The following is a 14,821-nucleotide window of genomic DNA, read 5'->3' as shown; positions in this document are numbered from 1 at the left end:
TGTTATTTTTATTAATTTTTTTTAATATACTCTGGAAGGCAATTTGGCGTGTCCTCAAAAAGCTGAACATAGACATTCTGTATGACGCAGCTATTCCATTGACTGGAATATACCCCTAGACAATGAGAACTGAGTCTCAAACGGAGACTTCTACACCAATGTTCATAGCAGTGTTATTCACCATCGTAAGGACATAGAAACAGCCCAGATATCCAACCACAAAGGAATGGATTGAGAAGTTGTGGTACATTCATACACAGCATGCACGAGCAATGGTTTTTTAAATTCCTGCCTAACTTGGGAGGGATTGGAGAGCATATATGCTGAGTGAACTCACTTAGTCCCATAAGGACACATGCTATATAAAATCATTATTGATTTTGTTTCTTGTATGCATTTATACATGTTTAAGGAAACCATGTATTTTTTTTTTTTAAACCATGTATTTTGACAGTGCTTTATTGTCAAAAATAGCAGTCACCATGGTATTCTAGAGTGCAGGCTTCCTGTTCTCCCCGTTACCCACCCAACAATTCACAGACTCAGAAGTTCAAGAAAAAAAAAAAAGAAGTTCAAGAAAATGCCAACACACTTCCTATCCCACTTTCTTACTCCAGCTGCCTATCTCTTATTGGAGATGTCTTTGTGGGCTAAAAAAGTTCAAACATCCACCACGGCTCATAATAAAATAGGAGTTAAAAAAATATAAGACTAATACTCTCTCCTGAAATATTAAGGCACTAAATTATTCATCTTAGAAAATTACTTGCCTTTCAGATACCCTTAGGACATTTCAGTACTGAAATAGACTCCTGGGCTAAAACGATGTGTGTCATGAGACACTTAAAGTTCTTTGGCCAAGGGAGTGATTAAGAAACATAAGTTAAACTAAGATGCCAATGCTACTGCTTTCTGTACATCTCTATATAGCTTTCTATACTTTTCCACATGGAATCAAGGCAAAACAACTGGGTTTAAAGTCGTTAAACCAATTGCCATCAAGTTTTATTTCGACACCACTATGTCAGAGTAGAGCTAAGTGCCGAAAGGGGAGGCTGTGGCTGTGTTCGTGGAGGTAGTTTACTGGGATTTTTTTCGGAGGTGCATGTGAGTGAATCCAAATCTTCAAACTTTTGGTCAGTAGCTAAATGCAAGAAGTGCTTGCGCCAACTTTGTTTTGAGAAGCATAACTGGATAAAGAGAGCTCATCTGGCAATACCAGGATTTATAATGTTTACAACAGTCTCCAAACAGCAAAGTAGCTCCACTACTTGCTGTCATGCACTTCTGCCAACTTTCCTGAAACACTGTATGGATCATGGGGTGGAGAGACCTAACCATGTCCAGGAAGAGTCATCAAAGTAATTGCTTCTACTACTTGCTAATTAAAAAACAACAACAAAAACAAAAAATAACACTTTAAGTGGAGGTGGGAAACTTAAGTCAAAGGAGATATAAGAGGTAGTGGGGATTGTGGCAAACCAGAGAGAGAGCATATAGGTGTTGCTAAAGTAACTTAAACAAAAACATTATGTTGTTATTGTTGCAGGTGCTGTCAAGTTGAACAAGACTTATAGTGACCCTCTAAACAACAGATCTGAACCCTGTCCTATCCTCATCATCTCTGACACACTTGAGTTCACTGCTGCAGTCACTGTAACAATGCATCTCATTGAGGGTCTTCTTCTCTTTCAATGATTCACCACCTTTTTTTTTAATTTTATTTTATAATTTTTTTGTTTGTGTACCATCAAATCGGACCCGACTGGTACAGGAAGAGATTGCCCCTCCTTCCCCAGCAGTGCATCTAGGGGATTTGAACCACGTACCTCTGTGATTGAATTTCAGCCTTTTGCCACTAGGCCACTAGAGCTCCCTTGACTCTCCCTCCACCTTTCTAACTATGATATCTATTGTTGCATAACAACAGTATGTTATCCAATAAAAGAAATTTTCCATCTCAGGACCATACAATTATGATTTCTACACTGCTAACACAAGGGCTGCAACTTATGGTGGTTCAAATCCAAGATCAGTTCCTTGGTAGAAAGATGGTCAATCACCTCCCATTTGATTCATAGCCTCATAGCTATGGAGGAAGTTTAACTGAGTCAGTTTTGACTCAACTGCAATGTACAAATCTTCTGTCACAGAGCATTTCTTTGTGGCATTAGGAAAGAAACATCATTAATGTGAGATAAAAGGGGCCCTTTAGAGTAGTGAGAGAAGATCTTCACCCTGAAACACACAGCGTCCCTTTTCAGCAGGAAGTAGCTAAGAGAATACGCCATCCCCTTTTCCTTATGAATCAGGGTGAAGTCTCTCTCAGGGAGAAGTGATAGGGAATGGCAAAGGACACACCAACAAAGGAGATTAATCAGAACTGACTTTGACAAGCACTGGCAACTGGACAATTAAAACAGACATTCGGATGGCGGGGAAGAAGAACAAACTGGGGAGGAGGGTAGAGAGAATGGTGCAGCAATGAAGGAATGAAAACCCAAAATCCCTGTAAATGTTCATTAAAACTAATAAAATTTAATAATAATAAAAAAAAGAGATGATTAGAAAGAACCGGGAAAAAAAAAAGTCAGCATATAACCAACTTTCTTAAGAAGATAATTAGGATCAGACATATACTAAACACTGTTGTTGTTGTTGTGTACTGTCAAGTCAGAACTGACCCACAGCTGACCCTCCGGTGGGTTCTGAGAGGCAGTTAATGGCACAGGAGGAGACTTCCCATCCTCTACCGTGGAGCAGCTGGCGGCCTCACACAGCAAGCCTTCCGGATTGTAGCACTGCTTCTTACCACTAGGCCACCAGAGCTCTGTGCTAAACATTAGCAGCATTTAATCATTACCTTATTTGTGGAACTACATTTTGACTATGAGGCTTTTTGTTTGTTTTGTTTTTTTAATAGATGTAACAACAGCTTTTTAGGCAATGGAAAAAAATTGATAGCCATCAATTTTTACTAGAACAGAAATTGTAATAATTACATTAGTCATTGTTATGAATTGAACATTAACTAGGTTTATTTTGTTCAGTGCACACCCAGTATTTTCACACATGCCTTTACTTATTTTATGGTAAAAAGGTCAGATTATCTTTTAAACACAGTAAATTTATTGTAAATAAAAATTATTTTCATGCTTTGGGAGGACCTAAAGCTTAAGACATGTTTATAATTTTAGTAAGAATTTACTATGTTTTTCTTACATGAAACTCCTATGATCCAGTTTAAAAGTCTAGAGAACATGAAATACCATTTAAAGTACTGCCAGTGATGTGTAATCAAGCCCAGAGAACTTTCTTACCCAGCCCACGAGGATGGGACCAACATGCTCAGTCGAGCCATCAGGTTTCCTAATATCTCGAAGTTGACTAAGGAGATCTGGCAACAAAACAAAACAAAAAACCAAGTTGAATACTTATTGCATTGGGCATTCAAACTTGAACAGGGGGAGAAGCAGGCTCTGGGTTACTCCCATTATTACACAACCTCTGACTTGTTAAAAGACAACTCAACTAAGGCTGTAAGTCACGAGTCATTCTGGGAACAAATGATACCTTCATGTAGAGGGATTAAAGAGTCCAGTGTTCCAAAAATCTGATTCAACTCCTGTTCCGTCATGATGGAGAGTTTCAGCATGGGATCATGATAGGCCTGCATGAGACAGAGAAGAGGCTGAAGTAATCCTTGAAAATCCAAGGAAGCTAGTTGGTAAGGAAACAGCTCCTAAGAGGCCTTACAAATAACGAAGCTCTCTCCAAAACCTGCCCCCATGCCACGGAATGGACAAACGGGCGTGGCCAAAGGAGATGAGAAGCTAGCACTGCCTTGTGCCTACTGTGGCTGCAGAAAACCAAACCAGAACCCAACCTTTTCATTTTAGTATATGATACATCTGGGAGAGGGTGAAAATCCTATGTATGAAACAGACTTATTGGTAGAATGTTCTAAAAGTCATTGAAGATCCTATAGATTGAAAAATTCCTACTCTATACAGAATAGGTTACCACTGGGATTTTGTTCATTTAACCTCTATGACAAAAAAAAAGTTAAATAAAAAGTGATTAGTGCCCGTTCCTACTGATTCAAAGCAAAGATACCAAACTTTTCCCACTACTCCTAATGAATGGAGATTTGAACTAGTTCTTGGAGTATGGGTGTGTTTGGGTGGTTGAAAGGAAAAGGAAGAAAAGACTAGTAAATTGAGGCCACCATGCACAAGAGAATGGCAATAAAACACCATAGGCTGCTGGGTTCAGAAATCTTTGTTAAGGACATATGATCAGTTAAATGACTCTGTCTTCTCCTGCTAGTCCTGTCAATAGCCTAGGTTCTTGGCTGTGTCCAAACAAAACGTGGATGGCCATCTTGTAGGAATAGTAGAAATGTGGCTTTATATGAGCAAAAGGTTGGACTAAAGATTTTTAAGGAAAGGAGACATCCTTCCAACCCTCTTGTCATGCACTGAATCCTATCTCCCAAAAATACATGTATGTGATGCTATAATGTGGAAATTATTCAATGATCTGATAAGCCAGACAGGTATAAATGGATCAAAGGTCAAATAAAATAAGCCTTAGACAATCCCATTACAGCCCTGAGCTGATAAAGGGGAGTTTCTCTTTTATCTCCAAAGACATAAAAGGGGAGGAAAGTGAGCCAAGGAGGACCTCAGCATCACCAGGAGGAACCACTTCTCTTTGGCCTCAGGCTCCTGTACGGGCAAGTTTACAGAGGCAGGGGAAGGCCAAGACATTACTGGGATCTCCAAGGAACCAAGCCTCCAGATGGTAAAAGAAACAAAGGCTCTCCTCTAGAATTAAGAGAACACCCTTCCCCTAGAGAAGGCACCTTGAATTTGAATTCTCCCTTTCCAAACTGTAAGATCCAGTTTTTGTCTGAGGCCATTCACTTGTAGTATCTCTGTAAAGGTCTAGAAACTAGTCATCAGTATCAGCCATAAGACTCTGGGTTTTCATCTCTAGGCCACAGGTTCACATGACTGCAAAGGATTTTGAGGAACGTTTACTGTCAAGCAGTATAGGTTTCTTTCAAACCATACGATTGAAAAAACAAATTTCCATAGAAAAGACCCCAATTGACACAACAGTATGCAAATATCTAATCTGACCACGTCATCTACTTATGGGACTCAAAGGACTTTCTTTCTTTTTCATTTATTAAGTTAGTGATTTGGGTGAAAGTTTACCCACATGACTATTTCTAAGGCACAGGTGTAGTCTGAGCAATCCCACTCTCTCTCCCAGGGTCAATGAGTGCCTGCGTCTGAGGTTTTCAGAACAACCAAAGATATCCGCACAGTCAGGCCTCCAAGGACCCTTTTCTGACTTTCAACAGTGTTCTTTGAAGAGCATTAGAGGAATGTAGAGAAAACCCCTTAGGGTCCCTGGTCCAGAGTTCTAGTCCACCCTCCAGGCCTGAGCTCTCTCCCTCCCTCCTTGGTGTGGAGAGGCAGGGCTTCTCACTGTTGAGTGACTCCACTGAGTCAAAAAGAGAGTGCTCACAAGGTATCCTGTGAGATTACTCAGAGGAAAGGACTTGGTGACTCAGGCGACCCGCCCCGGATTAAAACGTACCTTCTTTGCTAGTTTCAAGTCCTCTATCAAGTCTTCTTCTCCTTGGGAAAGCTCAAAGATGGCCTGTAGGGATAGAGAAAATATATTCACTGAACTTTGCCCTTGTTCAGGAGATCAGCTGTAAACAGGGTCCTTTCTCAGCCCTTGAAGCCCCAAATCTACTCACTTCTGCTCTCTCAAAAGTGAAACTGTCATTGTTAGGGGTTGAAGACTTGATTCTGACTCAACAGGGACCCTACTCGAGAGAAAAGAACTGCCCTACATTACAGGGTCTTCCTGGCTAGTCCTCAAGGGAGAGAGGTGGCCAGGCCTCTGTCTCTGGGGCTGCTAGGTCTCCAATTGCCAATTTTTCTGTTCACAGTCATGTGTAATGAACCACCTGTGCTACCAGCAGTTAATATGCATCAAATACAGCCTGCGGCTAAAACATGTAAAGAAAAGAGTTTGCAAAACTTCTGTTTATTATGTTCTTCTGGGACAAAGAGGTTTCACATATTTCTAATAAAATGACTCATCTGTCTTGTTACTAGAACTTTGGTGCAGTCAGATAAAAGGGAACCATTATAGTGTCTAAAGTGCTTGGCTAGTAACCAAAAGATCATAGATTTAAACTCATCAGGGAGAACGATCTGGAAGACTGCTTCCATAAGATTCATAGCCTTGGAAACGCTATGTTGTTGTGGTGGTGTTGTGTACTGTCGAGTCGGAACGGACCCATAGCTGATCCTCTGGCGGGTTTTCAGAGGCAGTTAGTTAATCAATCACAAGGGACGAGATTGTCCATCCTTCTTCCACAGAGCAACGAGTGGCCTCAAACCATGTGCTTTCAGGATTGCAGTGCAGCTTCTTGCCACTAGGCCACCATAGCTCTCTTGGAAACCCTTTAGGGCAGTTTTCTGTGGTTTAGGATTGACTTGATGGCAAAGGGTTTGGTTTTGTTCGGGTTTTTGCTTTGTTGCAAACATCACATTACTAAAAGAGTTGAAGTTTGCAAAGACAGCCCAGAACTACTGCATTTCTTCAGACTAGAGGAAAGGCTTTGTGTGGCTCATCCATCTCTAGGGCTGGTGGACTAGAAGAGTCTGCTCCCTGGCAAAACAGGTGAAGCAGCTTTTTTATTTTTAACTGAAAAACAAACTTTTGAATTTTGACATTGGTAAAATGTCAATTTTATAAATACAGCCATTTAAGAAGTTGTGAAAATAATACAGAGAAGCCCCTGTACTTCTTATCTCCTTTCATCACTAGGATATAATAATAGGAACAAGCCTATTAAAAAATGCTCCAGGACATTTACGGTCAGCCTGAAGCTTTCTTTGCCTGTCACCTGAAGTCCCCTCTTTGCAAAGGAGGTCACCTCCTGCATGGGTGGTCAGCCCAAATCCTGTCCTCTGCAACTTTGTGAATGGCAGCCAATCAAAAATGCCCCAGCTGCACCCATTGTCTTGTGGTTTTTACCTCTATCAACCTCTTGTCAGCAATTCGATAGCTCCTTGGGGCACTTTGTCAAGGGCCATTTGACTGTTCTGTGTTTTGAAAAATATTCTTTCACTTTCAGTTTTAAAAAACTCTTTTAAGCTCTTTGTTTTTAATTTTTTTTTTAGCTCTTTGTGTTTAATTTTAACAGACTTGGTGTCTTCCCCCCCACTATATTTACAAACCCATTCATATACATGTTTTTCTTTTTAAAAAAATATAATGGCAGCACACAATCTATCCATTCAAGCCTGGCTTTGCCCACCTTCCCACAGATACATATCTGCACCTTTTCGTGTATTTCTACATCTGCCTAGAACTCTATGTGCAGGTACATTCAAAGCAGCTTTGAGTAGGAGACGTCTGGCTCTTTCTGAACTAGTACTGTCATGAACACTATTACAATAAATAACCCTGCACATAAAGCTTTTCCTTGTGTACAGGTGGGGCTTGCAGATAATTCCCTGTAAGTAACTTCTCAAAGAAAAAAATCTAGAAAACTTTAAAATCCCTCATTTGTCAATGTCAGGTTCTTGGTTAAAAAAAAAAATTCTAGAAGTTCCCCTAGATGATGTATCCATGAAATGCTTGGCAGAGCCTGGCAGACAGCCATGTCTTTATAGTGGATAAAAGCATACAACTTTTGCAACTATTAGAAAAATTAGAGGATGCAAATAATCTCCGCACAGAAAATACACTTTATATAAAGCTGAACTGATTGAAGCTCCAAGAACAGACTATTTTAAACTATTCTAGAAAGTACTGGAGTTCATGTGGGTGTAAATGGCTAATGAGCTTGCTAAACAAAAGGTTGACAGTTTGAGTCTACAAAGAGGCAACTTGGGAGAAAAAGCCTGGCATTGGACTTTTGAAAAATCAGCTACTGAAAAGCGTGCCAGAATTCACTTTACAGCTGCTGTCAAAATGTATTAGAAGGCACGTGGTTCGAAGCCCCCAGCCGCTGCTCAGTGGGAGAAGGATGGGCAACCTGCTGGAGGGTCAGCGGTGGGTCGGTTCTGACTCTATGGTACATGACACACAACACCAAGAAGTAACGAAAGTGATTATCTTTGTGAGCTCCAGGAGCCCAAAAAGGCATGTTCTAATCAACCTTCTAAGCAATTTCATATTTTGCATCAGTTTATTTTTAAAGTGGGGACCGCACCCTTCCAGCTGGAGCTGCGTTCTCAGTTCCTTTCACAGGCCCTGACACTCGTGCGTGCCCTCCTTTAGGAGAGGAAATGAAGAATCGACTTGGGGACCCCAGTGTGGAGCCCAGCATGGCTCTCTCTGTTTTTGTTCAAAACACCACTGATTCCATGAGCCCTACACCTACCTCCTGACGCTTGATTTCCTTGGACGTGAGCATCTGATTGACACACACGTCAAAGGTCTCACTCCACAGCTTGCTGTCTCTCCGCTTTGTGCTCGAGGAGGCGGCATTTCGGGACCAGGGGCGAGGGGTGAGGATGTCAGGCCGGCTCTCACTTCGGAAGCTGATGGAGCGCTAAACAATGAGAAAAACAGACTGTGTTACAGCAACAGCGGTGGGATTGGGTAGATCATCTGAGCAGCTTCCTGCCCCTGACAGCACATAAATCCAACATTCACAAGAAAGAGAAGACCCTGCCACAGGCCTTTGGGAAGTGAGACACTGTCTCATGCCTACGTGCTTGAGAACAACTGGACAAGGAGCTACTTCTGTACGTGTGCTGGGAGTGTCCCTTCTGTGCTGTGTGACCTCAATACTAAATGCACAGGAGCATGCCAGGCAAAGCACACACATGAAGGAAGCCCTCAGATAAATGACCAGGTCTACTTTCATTTCCCCCCCTCAGTTGAAAAATTTTTCTCCATTCAGACCAGTAGTCTATGGCATCCAAAATTAAGCAAATATATGCCAAGTACTCCTTACCACCTGTTTCTAAAGAGAATCCCATAGTTCTTGAGTACCACCTCTCATGTGATTTTAGTGAGCTCTCCCAGCCCAGACCAAAGTCCTCCTGGTCCAGGATGGGGTAATACTAAGGACAGTTGTCAGAGTGTTCTCCAAGATTTGATATGTGAGTCATGGGTGAAAGATGGAAAGGACCATTATTGTTTTCTATTCATTGCTCAAGAGATAATCTAAGTGGGGCTTCTTGCAGCAATTCTTTCAGACCACATGGAAAGTCTTCTGTAGGACAGAACACGGGGACAGCCAGAATAAAAGATGGGGAGGGACAGAACCACGGTCAGGGAGAAGAGGAGGGTGGAGCAAGCTGTTTGTGGACCTGGATCCATTGTGCCTGAGGCCACAAACAGCCTTAGTTATATGGCCTAATGTATTTTTTCTGGTCACTTTAATATCAGCTGGGATTCTGTCAAAATAAAGAGTCTCAACTTAAACAGATGCTAATTATCATCTTGGTAGGAAATGATACCTATCTTTGAGGTAGTTCCTAATTTTCAAAGAGGCCCTGGGGGATTATGGAGAGGTCTAATCAAACAAGGTCCACCTCTGTGGATGAAACCTGCTATCACTGTACTACTCATCATGCAGCTCATGACAAATGCACATGATTAGAAAGAAAGTTGAGGACGGGATCCCCACCCTTCTTTTAGATTGCAACATACTTAAGTGGAAATTTGCCAAAGCAATGAAGTATTGTTACACTTAAAACCATATTTTATTTAGCAAGTACTCCCTGTGGGCTCAGTGTGAAATACCAACTTCTGAGCTTGGCTTGGAAAGTCTACTGTAATCTGACTACTGGCTTCAAATCAGTGCATTTTCACCTTCCTCCTATCATTATGCCACCTTGTGCCACCAAAGCTCTCCTAGCCATAAGCCAATTGCTCCCAGACTAATTTGGACATATTTCTACTATAGGAATAACTAATAAATGATTTATTAGTAGCAATTGGTCACCTGTTCTTAATAATAAATGTTTTTGCAGGTAGGAACTAATTTTGCATATGATGTGTAAACTACCATCATGAGTGCATTCTAAGGTAACATACCCAAACAGATTTAAAAATAAAATTTAAGACAGTAAAGGAGAATGTCCTAAGTGAAGGGCATTGTTAAATGAATTACAGTCAGTCAATTCGGTTGAATATTAGTCAACTATTATAACAAAGCAGAAAGCTGGAAAATGCCTTTTATTCAAGTAAAATGTAAATGGGGATTCAGATGTGTAAATAACCACTTGCTAGCTATGCAATAAACAAACAAGCCAATAAAAAAAGAGCAAGTTTACAAAATTCTTTTGGCTTTGTGATAATATAGTGGGTGATTTCTATCTTAGCTTACCGTTTTTTTTTAAAAATCAAGGAAAAATTAACAAATGGGAGATGTAAAAAGAAACCTCCAACAGACTTCAGAGTTTTAGCACAGCTTTGTGGGAGGAGAAAGCTCATTCCATTTGCAAGTAACAACATGAGGCCAGCACAGCCGCTGGGCAAGTTAATAAACTCATCAGGCTTCACTGGACCAGTTCTACTCAGGAGATCAAGGAAGTGTGTGCACAGATAACTAATGATAATGATGTCTTAAAAATTCTTGTGACCTCTTGGAAATAGGCCCTTATAAATAGTGACCAGAATAATTCATGCAGTCCCTGGTACTAAGAATCAGTTAACCACAGGCAGTGAAGTAAAAGGTCAAAACAAGCAAGCAATGAGTCATCCTGCCGCTCATTCCTTTCAGTCTGTGGTTCTGGTGCAGGCGGGGATGGGAGTTAAAGAATAGAAAGAAAGGGAAATGTGAAAAAGAAGATTCAGAATGAAAGTGTTTTCACTTTCCCTTGAAAGAATCAACAACTCACTTCACTGTATTTTCAGTCCCCTACAAACTTCAAATTCCCCACCACTAGCGCATAGGTAATTTATGCTAACTTGAAATTCTCATCCCTTTATAAAAGTGTTATCAAATGAAATACAAACTAAAAACCAAAACCTATTGCCATCCAGTTGGTTCCAACTCAACAAACCTATGGGAGAGAGAACTACCACATAGGAAAACAGTCTATGGAAGTGGATTTTCACATCTTTCTTCCATGGAGCGGCTACTGAGTTTGAACCACTAATCTTTAGTTTAGCAGTCAAGCATTTAATCTTCGTGCCACCAAGGGTCCTTGAAATTAAGTACAATTCCTCCCGATGGCTCCCTCTATCTTCTAGGTCTACTTCCTAGAAGTAACCACTTTCAGTTTGTTCTGCATTTTCCCAAGTTTGTTATATTCATTTTTTTTAAACATTCACAGAAAAACAGATTTTTTTCCCTTTCATACAATAAGGTATCATCTTTCCATGTTGTATAAAATATTAATCCCATTTTTAAAAAATAATTTATTGTGGTGCAATTCTTGTAACATCAAATTGATCTTTTTAAAAATGAACACTTCACAGGTTCTAGGGAATTAACCATGTTGAGCAAATACCACCTCAATCTAGTTCAAACACCCCAATGTTTCTATTTCCATCACCCCAAAGCCACTTGATCTTTAAAATGGCTGCGGAGTCACATGTTCCATGGTCTCGCTGGATGACACTGACTTAAGCAATTTCAACTGAAAGACATGAATGCTATTTCCCACATTTTTTCTATGATGAAAGATGCTCAGAGCACAACTACTGTGCATCTGTGGTAAGGTACGTAGAAGTCCCTGGTCTAAGAGGCTATCAATATTTTAATGTGTACTATATGCTACCAAATTGGCCCCTAATAAGCTGCTCAGCTTTCTAATCCAGAGACTGATGCAACTAGCACAGTTCCCACACCCCTATCAACTGAGTGAGTCTTATCATCAATGTGACAGGTCAAACGTCATTTTCATTTTAGTTTCCTGTTTGAAAGTAAATAGGACTGGAGATACTTTTATGTGTTGATCTGAAAAATTACCCAGAGTTATAGAATTTCCTGTCTTGGTGCTTGAGAAAGAAGTATGAGCCCTAGTAGGTGAGATACATCGTTACCAATGCCGTGTGTGTGTGTGTGTGTGTGTGTGTGTGTGTTTACTGAATGTTGAATTCAGGGGTTCATGAGGGAAGGAAGTTGACCACTTACACCACAGAGGGTCCAGTATGTACTGGCCAGTGCTTAGGACTTCTAATGAGTCCTTATGATCCTCAAACATTCTTCAAGGTGGTGGCTTAACCCCATTTTACTGTTGAGAAGAGTGAGGCTGGGAGAAGATAAGGGACTTGCATGGGTAGAATCCAAACATGTCTGTTGGTTCCAACAGACACTGAATATTTCCATCAAGTGAGGGAACTATCCCCACTGTGTAAACACAAATCGTGTATTAGAGGAAGGTTTCGATGAAATGAGACCCAGCTCCTGACTTCTGGGATTTGAAATCTTCTTAAGAAGAGAGGATGCATTTCCCCCCCCATCAAACAAACACCAAATTTATATCTTGAGGCAAACAACAATAACACTCAACCCAATGCCATGGAGTTGACTCTGACTCACGGTGGTTCTATGCACATGAGCAATTAACAGGGTGAAACTGCTCCACAGCATTTTTCTTGGCAGCAATCTGTACAGAAGTTGAATGCCAAGATTTTGTTCCATAGCCCACTGGGTGGGTCAGAACTGCCAGCCCCGGTGTTAGCAGTTGAGCACAAACCACTTGCACTACTCGTGGATCTCGTCTTCAGCTCGATGGCCTTAAAACACACAGCTTGAAGAAATTCCCCTCTAATCCTATTTTGTTGAGTGTTTTAATCAGGAAAGTGTGTTGGGTTTTGTCAAAGGCCTTTTCTGCTTCAATTGATAGGACCATGTGGTTCTTGTTCTTTGCTTTGTTAATGTGATGAATTACATTGATTGTTTTTCTTATGTTAAACCATCTTGCATACCTGTTATGAATCCCACATGGTCACACACATCCAAAAACTTCTCCAACAGGGTAAAAAGGGAAGCCACAGATTGGGAAATATATTTGGTAATGACATGTCAGACAAGGGACTTATATCTAGAGTTTATAAAATAGTTGAGCACCACAACAAGATAAAGGGCACAGGATATGAACAGACACTTCACCAAATAAGACATTCAGATGGCTAACAAACACATGAAGAAATGTTCAAAATCCCTAGTTCTAAGAGAGATGCAAATCAAAACAACTATGTGACACCATCTCATCCCAGTAAGAATAGTAAAATTTAACAGAACAACAAACATCAAATGCTGGTGAGGTTGTGGAGAAACTGGAACCCTTATTCACTATTGGTGGGAGTGTAAAATGGTGCAACCACTATGGAAGGCTATAGTGGCACTTTCTAAAAAAGTTGCAAAAAGAAATACCATTTGACCAAGCAATTCCACTACTGGGAATTTACCCCAAAGAAACCAAAACCACCACCCAAACAGATATATGCACACCCATGTTTATTGTGGCTTTGTTTGCAATAGCAAAGAGCTGGAAACAACCAAAGTGCCCATCAACAAATGAATGGATAGAGAAGCTCTGATATATTTTCACAATGGAATACTAGGCAGCATTGAAAAACAAGGAATTAATGAAATATTATGCAAAATGGATGACCCTAGAGGACATTATGCTGAGTGAAATATCTCAGTCACAAAAGGACAAATATTGCATAGGGCTGCTATTGTAAAACAGGACTGACATTGAGGAAAGACAGAGAAGGAGGGGAGGAATGATGTATACTGCATTCAAACAGATGAGGGAGAGAACTGTTTAAAAGGGATATATGATTGGGTATTATTGTCATGACAGGAGTCCAGAATGAAGACTGAACAATGGAGTGGACTTAGAGGGAGGGACTGCATAACAATGAAAGAGTTTTCCCCTTACTTTTCAAGAAGAGTTAATTGGGGGGGGGAGGGGGCAGCGAGAAAAGTGCAACAGTGAATGCCTGGAAACCCTAAGTCTTGGTAAACTTTCATTAAAATTAATTTAAAAACAAAACAAAACAAAACAACTAACACCACAGCTTGCCCTTTCTCACTCTACATGGAGGGATAGTGGGTGTCGAGAGGAAGACTCTAGGAGAAGACATAGAGAACAATGGTCGGGTTCCTGGTCATCACCGACCACTTCATGACCTACGCCCCCACCAGCCATCAGCACGGCAGGGCACAACTCTAAGAGGACACTCAAGAAGGGGCGAAGGAGGAAGAACAAGCAATTGCGGCAATGGGATGAAACCCAAAGAAGATGCTTTGTGAAAGGAGAGAGCATCCCCTTCCCATTCATCGCATCCCCTGCCCACCCTCTTTCTTTGCTTACTGTCCCCATGTGGACATACAGCTTGTTTGTTGCTGACATGTATATCTCCTCCCAAAAGGTAAGATCCTTGAGAGCAAGGCCCTCCACCTGACCTGTTCATGGACATGGTCATCAAGCACACAGTAGGACCTCAACACAGTTTTGCTTCATCAGTGAATGAACAGCACGCCTACTTGCTGAGCACTGTGAGGGGAGTTTTAAGGCATTACTACACAATCAAGAGGTAACAATTCCACCCGTCCCCCACCCCTTTCACAGAAGAGGAAACTGAGAGAAGGAAATACTTTGCTGAAAGTCACACAACTAAGGACTAAAGTCCCAGAATTTGAGCCCAGGTCTTTGGTAAACTCAAAATGTCAATCCAGGTCTGGTCTATTTTGTTCTACTCTCCTATTTCAGCCTATGTCTGACCTTGCTTCTGTTAATATAATATGTGAGGCATGTAGGGTGCGTGAGTCCTGGGGGACACCTCTCAGCCTGAGTAGGCT

At 41.0% G+C, this 14,821-nt stretch overlaps 1 protein-coding gene across 3 annotated transcripts in view; it reads right to left on the bottom strand.

Moving 5' to 3' along the window:
* Nucleotides 1-14,821, bottom strand: part of ARHGEF3 (Rho guanine nucleotide exchange factor (GEF) 3) — a 363,011-nt gene that overhangs the window by 16,868 nt on the left and 331,322 nt on the right. For all 3 annotated transcript variants that reach the window (XM_006892215.1, XM_006892216.1, XM_006892217.1), the window contains 4 exons: nt 8,426-8,596; nt 5,614-5,676; nt 3,574-3,670; nt 3,321-3,397 (listed from right to left, as the gene is read on the bottom strand). In XM_006892215.1, the coding sequence (XP_006892277.1) occupies nt 3,321-3,397; nt 3,574-3,670; nt 5,614-5,676; nt 8,426-8,596 (408 nt within the window). The remainder of the gene's footprint in view (nt 1-3,320; nt 3,398-3,573; nt 3,671-5,613; nt 5,677-8,425; nt 8,597-14,821) is intronic.

The sequence above is a fragment of the Elephantulus edwardii genome, unplaced genomic scaffold, assembly GCF_000299155.1.
Source record: "Elephantulus edwardii isolate Elephantulus edwardi_28Jun2011 unplaced genomic scaffold, EleEdw1.0 scaffold00113, whole genome shotgun sequence".
Lineage (NCBI taxonomy): Eukaryota > Metazoa > Chordata > Mammalia > Macroscelidea > Macroscelididae > Elephantulus > Elephantulus edwardii.
This window is presented reverse-complemented; position numbering and strand designations above follow the sequence as displayed.